The sequence below is a fragment of the Myxine glutinosa genome, chromosome 4 (assembly GCF_964187855.1).
Source record: "Myxine glutinosa chromosome 4, kmMyxGlut1.1, whole genome shotgun sequence".
In the NCBI taxonomy this organism is placed as follows: domain Eukaryota; kingdom Metazoa; phylum Chordata; class Myxini; order Myxiniformes; family Myxinidae; genus Myxine; species Myxine glutinosa.
Window position 1 is genome coordinate 117,833,023 of NC_136264.1, and position 13,883 is coordinate 117,846,905.

Here is a 13,883-nt window from a genome sequence, read left to right on the forward strand (position 1 = left end):
CATAAAATTATTATTTAATGAAAATATATTCTTTCAATTTAAAGTAATAGTTTATCTCACCGAAAAACGATAATGGGGTGTAATTTTCTCTTTCCAAACGTGGCGATTCAATCCATTCAAGTGCTAGCCGGTGAGAAAACTGTGCCAATAAAAGCACCTGCACCTCAAAACGACAATTTCTGTGTGATGTTGGATGAGGTCTGGAAAGGAACTCAATTCCAAATTGGATCCCAGACCAGGGAAAAAAAGTTAATTTCTTAACAGACAAAAATTTAGGATACAATTTAAAAAAAATTGGGCAGGTTCATTCTTAACCTCGCTTATCGTCAGAAGATATGATGGGAGTGGTGGAGATTCTGCAGCCATTGCTGCAGATACTCTTTTAGCTCTAATTGACAAACCTTCAACATTCCAGACGGAGTGGCAGGTACACAGCACAAAACAAATTTCCATAGTGTCCAATGTACCTGCAACACTGCCTCTGGATATGTGACATATCCTCATGTTGAATTTTCCTTCCCTCTACTCTAGTTTCCACATGATAAGGACAAAAACATCTTGTACACGGTTCCTAAAGTTGCTTAATTTCCCTCGGTCCTTTGTCTCTTTCTTTCTCTTTCTCTCCCTTTTTCCTTTTTTTTTTTTTTTTTTTCTCTCTCTCTCTCTCTCTCTCTCTCTCTCTCTCTCTCTCTCTCTCTCTCTCTCTCTCTCTCTCTCTCTCTCTCTCTCTCTCTCTCTCTCTCTCTCTCTCTCTCTCTCTCTCTCTCTCTATACAGGTCCTATTAGCAGAGCTTACAGGATGTGCCAAGTTCTTTGCCCTCAAGGTCCTAAAGAAGGATGTGGTTATGATGGATGATGATGTGGAATGCACGATGGTGGAGAAGAGAGTGTTGGCACTTGCCTGGCAACACCCGTTTCTCACCCATCTTTATAGCAGCTTTCAGACCAAGGTGAGTCGAGATCATAAGGTTATAGTAGCAGTGAGGAAGTAAAAAGTTGCCTCGATAAATAGATGCAATGCTTACATTTCTGTGCACAATAGGAGCATTTGTTCTTTGTGATGGAGTACCTCAATGGAGGAGATCTGATGTTCCACATCCAGGAAAATGGCCGCTTTGACCTGCAACGAGCTATGTATGTACTGGGCAAATTTTTTTCCAACATGACACATGAGACTATTGTCAGGAATACCATCAAAGTCACTTTTGTCATTTTTATAAACTTTTTTGTCCAATGCTCAAAATGCTGCCTTTGCATACTCCTCTTCAGGATTGTTGTATTTGGTCTTTAAAGCAGATAGTGCCCTTTCACCATCATTCTGATCCCTCCAGGTTCTATGCAGCCGAAGTAACATGTGGTTTACAATTCCTGCATTCCAAACACATTGTGTACAGGTAAGCCAAGTATACATGATGATTTGCAGGTGCACATCCCCATTATTCTAGCTGAGATTCTCGATTTATAATCATTTCTTGCCTTCCTACAATATAGAGATCTAAAGCTAGACAATATCCTGTTGGACAATGAGGGGCATGTGAAGATTGCTGACTTTGGAATGTGCAAGGAGGAGATCTTTGGAGAAAAAAAGGCAACCACCTTCTGCGGGACTCCTGACTATATTGCACCGGAGGTGACCTACAGTTCGAATTAATTAGATTATGTTGAAGTCTCATAAGAAGTAATAATGATACTATCTGTCGATCAAAATGTTTACATAAAGGAGACATTAGTACTTTTAAATCAATACGGGCAGCAGAGCTCCTTTCAGCACGAATACAATATTTTTTTATTTTCTAGAAACAAACTTGATTGTCTTTCAAAGCATGGTTCTACAAACTGTCGGACAATCTAGATGGTGTTTAAATTCATCTAACAAGTGAAGGTGCAAAACAATATGTGCAAAAACATTTCCTAAATATTTAATGTATGAAAAGTTAACATTGGCAGGGTTGAACTAACTAAAAAAAAAACCAAGCCAAACATATAAAGGTTACTGCTCTGAATTACACCTCGCAGATTCTGCTTGGACAAACATATGGGGTTTCTGTGGACTGGTGGTCCTTTGGCGTACTACTGTACGAGATGCTTGTGGGACAATCTCCATTCCACGGAAAAGATGAAGACGAGCTCTTTGAAGCGATCCGTGTGCACACGCCGTACTACCCCCGTGCACTTGAAGAAAACACTCGGGACATTCTGTGCAAGGTTTCTGAGACTTTTTGTGTCTTTTGCCACTTTTGTATATTAAAGTTAAGCACAGGTTACATCTAGCAGCAATAAAATAGAATAATCAGTTGATCGTATCTTTATCAAATGTTACACTTTTCATGCACCAAATGAAGCATGAAGAAAACAAGCGTTATGCCTAGGTCCCTCGGTGAAGTGATGTGAGTTGACAAAGTGGAAGACGCAGAAAACATGCTATGATATGATATTTCGCTCACATGGTCATTCATATTATGGTTGACATACATGGCGGCGGCCATCTTGGATTTTGACGTGGCGACCCAATTTTCAAAAGCCTTCTTCCTTGTGCCTAGATACACCCAAACACCAGATTAGAAGTTGGTACTTTGCTTATTTTTCAAGATATTGCACTCACAAAGTTCAGACATATATATGGTGGCGACCATCTTAGATTTTGACGTGGCGACCCAATTTACAATAGCGTTCTTCCCTATGCCGAGATAAACCGACACACCAAATTAGAAGTTGGTACTTCGCTTATTTTTTAAGATATTAATCTCACAAGGTTTAGACATACATGGCGGCGGCCATCTTGGATTTTGACGTGGCGACCCAATTTTAAACAGCCTTCTTGGTTGTGCCTAGATACACCCACACACCAGATTAGAAGTTGGTACTTCGCTTATTTTTCAAGATATTTCGCTCACAAGGTTCAGACATATATATGGTGGCGGCCATCATGGATTTTGACGTGGCGACCCAATTTTCAATAGCGTTCTTCCTTATGCCGAGATACACCCACACGCCAAATTAGAAGTTGGTACTTCGCTTATTTTTCAAGATATTCATCTCACAAGGTTCAGACATACATGGCGGCGGCCATCTTGGATTTTGACGTGGCGACCCAATTTTAAACAGCGTTCTTCCTTGTGCCTAGATACAGCCACACACCAGATTAGAAGTTGGTACTTCGCTTATTTTTCGAGATATATCGCTCACAAGGTTCAGACATATATATGGTGGCGGCCATCTTGGATTTTGATGTGGCGACCCAATTTTCAATGGCGTTCTTCCTTATGCCGAGATACACCCACACACCAAATTAGAAGTTGGTACTTCGCTTATTTTTCAAGATATTCATCTCACAAGGTTCAGACATACATGGCGGCGGCCATCTTGGATTTTGACGTGGCGACCCAATTTTAAACAGCGTTCGTCCTTATGCCGAGATACACCCACACACCAAATTAGAAGTTGGTACTTCACTTATTTTTCAAGATATTAATCTCACAAGGTTCAGACATACATGGCGGTGGCCATCTTGGATTTTGACGTGGCGACCCAATTTTCAATAGCATTCTTCCTTATGCCGAGATACACCCACACACCAGATTAGAAGTTGGTACTTCGCTTATTTTTCAAGATATTCATCTCACAAGGTTCAGACATACATGGCATCAGACATACATGGCGGCGGCCATCTTGGATTTTGACGTGGGTTACACCCACACACCAAATTCGAATGCGGTCCTTCGCTTACGCACGCACGCACGCACACACGCCCGCACGCAAACACGCACGGGAAAACCATAGTCCCCCTTTCGCTCCGCTGTGCGACGGGGGACAACAAAAACACCATTATGCAGCAAGTGCAACTCTAGCAATTTCTGCAGAAGACAGCCCCTACCTAGTATTGAATGTAATTGGCGGTTAAAAACACAAATGTATTAATTACATCCAGTAGCGGACAAGATATAGCTCCTCCACAGAAATTACCGAGATTACTTGAATTACATTGTTTAATTGTGCATGTTATTTTTTTCAATATAACGATGTAAAATATGTAAATAAAATAATCCATTTTTTAAATAGATGCATAAAGTAAATGTGTTAAACCCTTTGATCCGCAGCAGCCGGTAACAACATGCATTTTAAGGCCATGTTCCCTGCTAGAGCGGGGGTTAGCGTTGCGGTCCCCATGACAATCTTCTCCATTTTGCCCTATTTTCTGCATCTCTCCTTGTTAACCCCCTTGCCCGCATTTCTTCTTCCACCATCTTTAGCCAAGTCTTTCTCGGTCTTCCCCGTCCTCTACTTCCTTCTACATTAACTTCCATCACTCTTCTCAACCAGTCACTTTCATCCTTCCTCAATACATGACCAAACCATCTCAACCTGTTCCTCTTCACAGCATCATTCACAGGCAATATTCCCATCATCTTTCGCAATTCATCATTTGTCTTCCTCTCTCTCAACAATACTCCGCACATCCATCGAACCATTCGCATTTCCACCCTTTCCAGCCTTTGTTGCTGCTCTACATTCATTACCCATGTCTCGCTCCCATAAATCATAACACTTCTCACACATGCAGCATACACCTTTCCCTTCAGCTTCAGCGACACTCTCCTCCTCATCAGCACGCCACTCAGTTCCCGAAACTTCTTCCATGCACATCTCACTCGAGCAACCGTTGCCGAGTCTGATCCACCTTCTCCATTCAGCATGTCTCCGAGGTAGCAAAATGTTTTCACACCTTCCAGCTTCACGCCGTCTCCAAGATCCAACTCAACATTTCCTCCATCTGCAGCTCCCTCTGTGCACACCTTACATTTGAATGTAGCTGCCACACTGGTTAATGACCCTCTCAGACCACTACATTTTTGATGAACCCACTCAGCACACATTGTACATTGAATGGAGTTCACTCCGACACCCTTCCTGCACACAGCACACGGCCACTTCCCAGTTCTTTCCACCTCACCACATGCTTTACCACTTGCCATCACCTTTGTCTTTCCGATATTCACCTTCAGACCTTTTGTCTCCATACATTCCTTCCACTTGTTCATCTTTTCCTTCAGTCCATCCATACTTTCCGCAATCAACACCAGATCATCTGCATACAACAACTCCCACGGTAAACCCTCCTTTACGGTCTGAGCCAGCACCTCCATCACAGCTACAAATAGTAGTGGACTTAGTACCGACCCCTGATGCACTCCCACCTTCACCTCAAACTCACCACTGTTCCCGTCCTTCGTCCTTACAGCTGTGCGTGCTCTTTTGTACCGGCCGCTATTTGTACCGGCGGTAAACCGGCCGCTATTCAAACCTCCATATACAGTGACAGCCGGTCTACTCTCAGCCACATGCTTTATTTATTTATTTATTTTTGAGCGATCACACATGCTCTGTGGATGGGGGCATTGGGGGAGAGGGGTGGAGGGGGGGGGGAGGGGGATGGGGGGTGTGGGGAATGGGGTCTCCTCATGCAGCCATACGTATAGGTAACCAGGCCTGTGCAGCATTTTTATACATGACCCGAAGCATGCAGGGATGTTATTTGCTTAATTAACACATGGGCCACACCTATGTGGAAGCCATTGCTTGGTGTCCTAATTTACATGTATATTTGGAGGGCGCAAGTTCCAACGTTGTACGAATAACGATCAGATCTAGTAATTCCGATTTATTTGGGAATTTGATTAATTTTGATTCAAAACTTGTAGCAGTGAAATTAAATGTATTTAATTCATTTAATGAGCAACGTAACAGTAATAAAAAGTAACTTAAAAACCTCTGATAAATGAATGTACAATTTGACAGAATGCTAGTATTGCATTGAGGGAACATCATGTTTAAGCCGATTTGGTCCAAATTGTTTCGTGGACCAAACACTTTACCTAACTGTGTGTAGTTGTTCGAACGAGACCACACCAAACGACTCGGGGTTGTTGGCAATATCCGAAACCATCCTTTCTTCAACGACACAGACTGGGACGCTCTGGAGAGAAAGGAAGTCAAACCACCCTTCCGGCCTAAAGTGGTATGTGAGGAGTTTATGTCGGTTTTGTCAAAAAGTTGTGTGACCTGTTATAATAATCATTTATGTAGGTTGGATATATTGACTTTGCATGCTGCTTTTTTAACCCTTTCCTCCTCCCATGATGACTATTTAAAGCCAAATTATAACTACGTGAAAGCGAACAAATATCTCGAATCTTGCATTACTTACAGCTCTCAGCCAGCGACTGCAGCAATTTCGACCAGGAGTTCCTGTCCGAAAAGCCGCGTCTGTCGTTTGGTGACAACCATGTGATTGGTTCCATAAACCAAAGGATTTTTGAAGGTTTCTCCTTTGTCAGTCCCGATTTACATAAAGATCTCCATTAAAGGTTGTGATGACCCGTGGCCCACCCACATAAGCTATTTCCTACCACTAGGCAGTAATTATCCGGGCCGTCCACAAGAGGGCAGCTGCAACCTTTGTTGTAAAGATTATGCCACATCCCCAGTGAGAGTGAAGCAGGTATAAAAATGTGCACACGCTGGTGATGTGTTGTTAAATATTATTTATGTTCCAATACTTAATTTTTGTAATAAATTCAATGATGCCATAAAAAGGTTTAATAATTTCTTTGTTTTTAACTTCAAAAACATTCAAGAACCATCACATAATTCAAACATACATTCATCTTGTGCACAGAGCATGTATGTTTGTCTGGTACTTGTTGAAATAATAAAGTACTATTTTATTTTATATTTGCACTTATTTACACAAGTTGACACGATGACCTGCCAAGAGGTACACACACTCGCCTCTAAACCATCAACCCTGGGTTTGAATCTGAACCCAGCTATAAACACTCTGGGTGATTCATCAATGTGAGTGCCGTCCCCCGGATGGATGTTAAACGGGGCGTCTCGTCTGCCGGCATTAGTTGGTGTGAACTTGTACATTCGTATCTTAACCTTCAGAGAGTGAGTGAGCTATTGCCAGCATCATGGCCAAATTCCAATTCCTGCCCTAACTACTGCTGGGAAGGCGATGGCAAACCACCCAGCATAATCCTTGCTAATAAAATGCTTCAGTAGTACTGGACCTGCCTTCAGGCAGAACATCAGAATATGAATACTGCACTTATTTACACAAAAATAAATGGCAGAGATATAATTTAAATGCAGAGCATGTTTGTGAATAATGTGATGCCACAATTTATGAAAATGGACACTTTTGACATTTCATAAGAATATGACCACAGCAAGCACTGCTGAAATAAATATACAGAAAGTTTTCCAAATTCCGTCATCAAGTCACAAAGCCCGAAGGACGTTCTTCTAATGCCTCGTGGGCCTTCTTCATGTAGACATCAATTTCAAATAACTTGAGCCTGGCTTCCACACCAGAAGGTAAAATATCAATGTACTTGGGGGGAGGCGGGGGGGGGGGGGGTGGGGGTTTGGGGGGAATGAACATGCACACGAATCAAAAACTACCTTGTACATTCGTATCTTAACCTTTCCTTCAAAAGGCAGGCAGCAATTCACGACAAAGCCAAAGACTATAGCGATGCAGGAACAGAAAAATTAGTCATCTTTTGGAAGCTTTAAGGGTGGAATGAGTGCTGCACCAACTGTCCTTCGATCGGACATGAGGAAGTTGAACGTGGCACAGGCATTCGGCTGTGGGCAGCAAAGAACAGTTCATCAGTTTCGTTTTCAACTCAGCTTGCCAAGATGTTTTCTTATAATCATCACACCAACCTATTTCAGTCCACTGCAGAACAATAACCTCCCTCAACTCATGTTGAGAGGCTTTAGGCATACTCGCCACACTTGCAAAGGAATATTTGAGTAAACTGTGACTGTGAGTAGGATATCTCAAAAAGTTGTGGACGGATTTAGCCGAAACTTGGTGGACAGGTTGTTGATGTGTGACAATGACGAACTGATTAGATTTTGGTGAAAGTCCTGATTCGGATACTATAATTTTAAAAGTGATTCTTCACCATTGAAGGAAAAGAAAACAACTCCTTTTGCATCTTCAGATGCATAAGGTTGCCAAAGCAGGCTATTTTGCACAATCCTGGACGGAGATCTGTGCAATTTTGCCTACTTCGGAAGGATGACAGGCTGAGTCAACCCCCCTGGCGTTAATTCAGCGATCGACCGGGATTCGAAACCAGGATCCTAGGATCCTAAGCTGGCACCCTAGCCGCTAGCCCAACACCAGGCATACTCACCACACTTGCAAAGGAATATTTGAGTACTAAAAGCAAATTTAAACAATTATCACCCTTCACAAAATAAAACAAAAAAGACCAATCAGAGATTGCAGACCCTCGCCAGGACGTATGTGGTTTTGGCCTTTGGGTCCCCTAAGTCTTTGGAGTCCTCTGGGTCTTTAAGGATCTTCAGGGTCTTATGGGTCTTTGGGATTTCAAAGCTCTAAAGTGTTTTAGGTGTCTTTAATAGTCTTTGTGGGTATTCATGGTCCTTATGGTCTTCCTGGTCTTAATGGGTCTCAGGGTTGTAAAGGTTCGAAGGGATCTTTGGGGTTTTTAAGGGTATTTGAATTCTAAAGGGTCTAATGTAATTAATATGCCATGTTACTGATCGCGGATTAAGATGTTATTTACCGAGCGGTGGTATTGCCGCGACCGTTACAGGATCCCTGACTCACCCGATTCACCCAGGACTTTGGCCGGATCGCACCGCAGCTGCTCAATGAGGGGAAAAGACTAAAACGACGAATGCAAAGAGGAAAAGGAATAAAACGAATAGACGGACAGAAGAGTAATTGGATTTATTATTTACACAAGCAAAAAGGAGCAATCAAGGTTTATTTACAACACATAAGACGCAGGTGACACAGTGCAAATTTTAGCTTACCTACAGACTTAATTAAATACCCAGGGACAGAACAAACAAAACAAACTCACGTACACAAGAAGGGTGGAAAGGCAGGAGGTGGATGGCTGGAGGGAGAGGGAGGTCCAAGGGGGTCCTGCAGCTCAACCGGCGCGTTTAGCAGCCGCCGTTCCTTTTCGGCCCTGCTCCAAACCGCCGTTCAGGCCCCCTTTGGCTGTTGGGTGTTCTTGCTGCTGCGGCCTCCGCTGCGTTCCCAGGACTTGTCTGACTCGTTGGTCCACACCCTCAACTCTTTCTTGGTCCCTCACTCTTTACCACCGACTCCTCACCGCAACCAATGCAACCACTTGACCACCACCTCTACTGACTGACTCTTCACCACTCTCCACTTGACGACCGACTCTCAACCAACTCAGACCAACTCTTTGTGACCAACTCTTCACGGACCCTCTACTGGCAACCGACTCTCAACCAACTCAGACCAACTCTTTGTGACCAACTCTTCATGGACCCTCTACTGGCAACCGACTCACTCGCTTCCTGCGTGCACGCCTTTTTATAGCGCCTCCAGCGATTAAGCCGCCGGCGTTTTTAGACACGCCCATCGGGGTGCTCACCTCGGCCCTGGTTGGTCGCGCGACCCTCGGGCGGGCACGCCCCTCTTCCCCTCTATGACGAGGTGGAGACACGCCTTTCTTCCCCGACTCGAGCCTCGTGGTCAATGGCGGTTATTGGAGGGGAGGTAATTGGGAATCGAGGGCTCAGCAATGACGAAAGGGGATGTGATAGGAAATGGAGGTTTTGGGGATGGGAATGAAAGGGGATCTATTCTCTTTCACTGGTGCAATGGAGTACTTCAATTAATGGGAGACACAGCCTTACCCTAGAACACAGAATAAGAGATAACTATCAACAGGGGTATTCTATTACTTGGCTGACGTGTATGCTTGTGGACTAATTATGGGATGCCCTTTCACCTTTACACAGCTCCGGAGGTAGGGGGGCGCAGAATAACCAATAATAATAATAGTACAGCACACAATCAAAAAAATACAGTCCTCATCTCCGCAACACTGCACCCTCCTCCTCTTAGGCACGTCCCGGGCCTACAACTTTTATTTTTAGTGTGACACGTAGGTGTAGTTCCCTCTACTTTTAACCTGACCCTGAGTGTGACAGTTTTAAAACATAAATAAATGTGTCCCGCTGCTCCATTGCACCCTGCCTAACAGACTTACGCCCACAGTTAACCGAATTGCGGAATGGTCTTCAAACTATACACTGACGGTGGGAAGCATTATTTACAATGACGCTATTTTTATTTACAAGACTAACCCAGGACCTGTAATTGTTCTTTCTGGGGGGGAGACAGTCTGCTCTGCATCAATGCACCATGAAAGCACCTATAACGCACCAACACACCCTCAAGCACCAATCGGTGCAGTCACCACAGTTCAACAATGTTCAATAAAAATAAAATCAACAACCCCTAACCCTGCAGGTGGTCTCTTGCTCTTCGGCTCCCTCTGCTGGTTATTATTATTTCTTCCAGTTGTTGTCATTCTTTTGCTTTGCTTACTGGCGGCCTATTTGCAATAAAGTGTGCCCAATGTGTCCTTTTTATTTTCTTTATTTATGGCCCACAGGGCCGACTACGTGTGGTTCACCTGTGGGGCATCGGTGCCCTGTGGCCAAGGTCCGCCAGCAAGATTTCGGGCCCTCATGGCCGGTTCCAGCAGAGGGGCCATGCCCCAACCCATGGGGTCCATAGGTGGTGCTCGGCCACAGACATGTGGTCCATAATGTGATGCATCGATGCAGACAGCTGGTTCTGGGAATTTCGGGCGCACAATGGCCGACCCACGCACGCTCCCCTCGGCACCCAGTGGCGCACAGGTCATGTGGGAGACAAAAGGGGAAAGACAATTGAGCGAGGGGTAAGGTCACAAGGGTACACATCAATAAGGCAATGCAAGGCGAAATGCGTACGGAGGGCGAAGTGAGAAAGCTCGTCCCTACCGTACGTCACCCCCCTGTCACCTACCCTACCCTTGCCCTTACCCCATATGTACAAAAATCTACACATTTACAAATTCGTCACTACTGTCACGTCTTCCCCATATTTCCTCTATACCAAATTCGTCTCCACAATCCCTCGACTTCAAAATTTGCCATCACCAATTCATCATCAATCCTCATAAGGAGGGAGAGATGGAATTACGCACAATATCACACCCACGTCATGATGCGTCTCACAATCCAAACATTTGCATCAATGAAAAATAATAAAACATGGCATGGTGTGGAATACCTGTCACCTCAGGTGAGTGGATGCAGATGGTGCGAGGAGATCCTTCATCCTAACTATCCTCTAAATGATTTTAACACACTTTACACTACCCGGGGTCTTTCCCTGCCAATCCATTGGCCACTTACACTATGGGTTCTAAAAACCAATTCCCATTGACCAAACTGTGGTGCTTCTCAATTTGGGGTCTCACTCCCCCGATTCATCTCCCGGTGCCTTCGCACAATTTCTGGGCTGCGACGTGTAGCTCTCCCAGCAGGTCTACCCACCTGCACACCTCCACCACTGCAGTTGCCACCCGAGGTTACCTAGCTCCTCACCCTAACCTAACTAACTGGGGAAGGCCCTCTCCTGGCTCTGTCACCCCACTGGTGCCCTCTGGCACTGGGCTACCCGGGTCCGTCCTCCGGATCCTCGGGCCCCATCCACAACAACTACCGGCTCCCAGAGCCCACCTGCGGCCTCACCTGGCCGACATCCTCACATTGGTGGAGCGCCCAACCAACTACACACACTAACAGGCTACACGCCCAGCCATTTCCACAACACTAATGCACCCATCCAAAGACCATTCTTTCACCCGCACCACAGATGCCAATATCCAACCACAATTTACCTGTACCCTCTACCTAACACTTACACTACCCGCCCCGGGTATCCGTGATGGGGGTCCACTCTTCCCCCATTCACACCTTCGCACCATCCACTCCACTCCACAATTTCCACCATACTCACTCCACGACCATCCATTTCAATACTCCATTTATTCCACACGACCATTTATTCCACACAGCCACATACACCTGTTGTTGCACACCTGTGCCCTCACACCTGGTGCCACCTGCACCCTCCTTTCTTCCTGGACCATTTGGTCATCACAATACACAACCACCACTACTATCACTCAAACACTGCTCCATCCACCTGTTCAGTTGCACACCTGTGCAATCACACCTGTTCAATTCTCAAACACACGGCATCATCTCAGCTAACTACTCCCCTCTGAAACGTGCGCTTCCCAGTCGTCCCTTTAAACTATTGCGCTCCCACGTCATTATAATCCACACTAATCTACCTGCGTCCCCACTACAGGTATCAGTCACTAACTAACCTTAACGTCACCTAATGTCATCTTCGCTAGATCCCTACAATATAACCTAACCCACCCGGGCTAGTTTTCACTGCCATACACCCCATAAACTATAGCTCCTTTGCCCCACTCTGTGAGGGATGGTGGATTTGCCATCCCACCACATCGGGGGTCTCTCACTATAAATTTTGTTCGTCCAAATCCAACAAATCAAAAATTTTCCATTTACTGCCAATTCTACTCACTTTTCTAAATTTCGTATCAAATCACTATCACTATCACCATCACCCGTCTACTTATTACATCCTCTCGGTGCGCCAATTCACGTCTACAGCCCGGCTTCGTACAGCCGAGCAATGAACGCGGATTCTTTTGTGCCGGCGGCTGGATGCGTCCGGCACTCGAGGCGGGGGCTTACCCGGGCCGAGATCCCACGCACCACCTCGGCGTGGAGCCATCCAATGTCCCGATCTCGAACTGCCGGCACGTCTCAATAGAAAGCGGTCGCCATGACGACCCTTCCTATCGGGCTGCCCGCTCCGCCTAGTGGAGCACGGACGCGGCCGTTCCAAGCGAGGCCCAGCGTGGATCGCGTACGGCGGTCCTTTCGAACCCGCCGCGGCTCGGATCCCCGCTGGTTCTCGCGGCACGCGAAGCCCGGCACGCACCGAGGGCCCGATTCGGCTATAAGTCGCTCTAACCGCTAAACCGGTTACCGTCGATGCTTCACCTGGATGCTTACATGCATACGCTACCCCTTTCTTGCTCATACATGCAGCCGTTTCCATGCTCCTCGTCGTACCTTTTCTTACACACCTCGGTACACTCATTCCACTCACCGACTTGGTCACACACCTGACCACCGAACACCTTGGCACACATTCGTCGCTCGCACACCTCACCAACACACCTCTTCGCGCCCCTTTCTCGGTCACCTCCTTGGTGACAATCACAGGTGTGCTCTCACCCGCACACCCAACCACGTGCCTCACGACCAACTCAAGTGTGCATTCCCACTCACGCTCTACCATTCCAGGTGTGCATCCTTCCATTCCAGGTGTACATCCTCGCTCACCTGTCACAACCAACTCACGCTCCGTGTCACTCTCACTATTTTCACCTCCATTCTTGACAGCGCACTCACCCTTACTCTCGACCGCGCACTCTTTCCTCATGCACCTGTCCGTTACACACCTTTCTCGCGCATCCTCTCGTGCACACTCTTTCATTACATCCTCTGTAACTTTCACCACAGGCGTGCATTCTCCGTTACTCTTGACAGCATGCGCTTTCCCCAGGCACCCGTCCGTTCCACACCTTCCTCGCGCACACGCGCTACGTCCAACTCACTCTTGACGGCACACTCACTCCTCGGCGTGCACTTTTTCCTCACACACCCCATGGTTGGACATTCTCGCACACCTCTTTTTTCGCACACCAGACCTGTCGCACACTTCACCAACGGCCTTTCACGAACACCCGGATCCAAACCAATCCCCAAGCCGACTGAAGCTTTCCTCACATCATATACATTGCCACTCACCTCCGTACCTCGTCGTCGCACCTCCTTTGCCACCTGCAAACTTTTTATTTGGTTAGTGAGCATCACATTATGAGTTGAGCACCGACCTTGCACATATTCCA

At 46.0% G+C, this 13,883-nt stretch overlaps 2 protein-coding genes across 14 annotated transcripts in view; one reads left to right on the forward strand and one right to left on the reverse strand.

Moving 5' to 3' along the window:
* The window catches only part of LOC137425119 (protein kinase C theta type), a 54,169-nt gene extending 47,439 nt beyond the window's left edge, over positions 1-6,730 (forward strand). For 7 of the 13 annotated variants that reach the window (XM_078776331.1, XM_078776332.1, XM_068113225.2 and 4 more), the window contains 7 exons: positions 777-950; positions 1,043-1,134; positions 1,332-1,394; positions 1,492-1,630; positions 2,017-2,205; positions 5,888-6,016; positions 6,208-6,730. In XM_078776331.1, the coding sequence (XP_078632457.1) occupies positions 777-950; positions 1,043-1,134; positions 1,332-1,394; positions 1,492-1,630; positions 2,017-2,205; positions 5,888-6,016; positions 6,208-6,363 (942 nt within the window). In that variant the 3' untranslated portion in view covers positions 6,364-6,730. Of the gene's footprint in view, positions 1-776; positions 951-1,042; positions 1,135-1,331; positions 1,395-1,491; positions 1,631-2,016; positions 2,206-5,887 lie in introns of all 13 variants that reach the window. The other 6 variants (XM_068113220.2, XM_068113221.2, XM_068113223.2 and 3 more) reach the window with 1 other exon arrangement.
* Positions 6,731-7,141: 411 nt separating this feature from the next.
* NDUFAF3 (NADH:ubiquinone oxidoreductase complex assembly factor 3) overlaps positions 7,142-13,883 on the reverse strand; it is a 31,888-nt gene continuing 25,146 nt past the window's right edge. Inside the window, exon 5 of the mRNA XM_078776337.1 lies at positions 7,142-7,653. Coding sequence (XP_078632463.1) covers positions 7,558-7,653 — 96 coding nt within the window. The 3' untranslated portion in view covers positions 7,142-7,557. The remainder of the gene's footprint in view (positions 7,654-13,883) is intronic.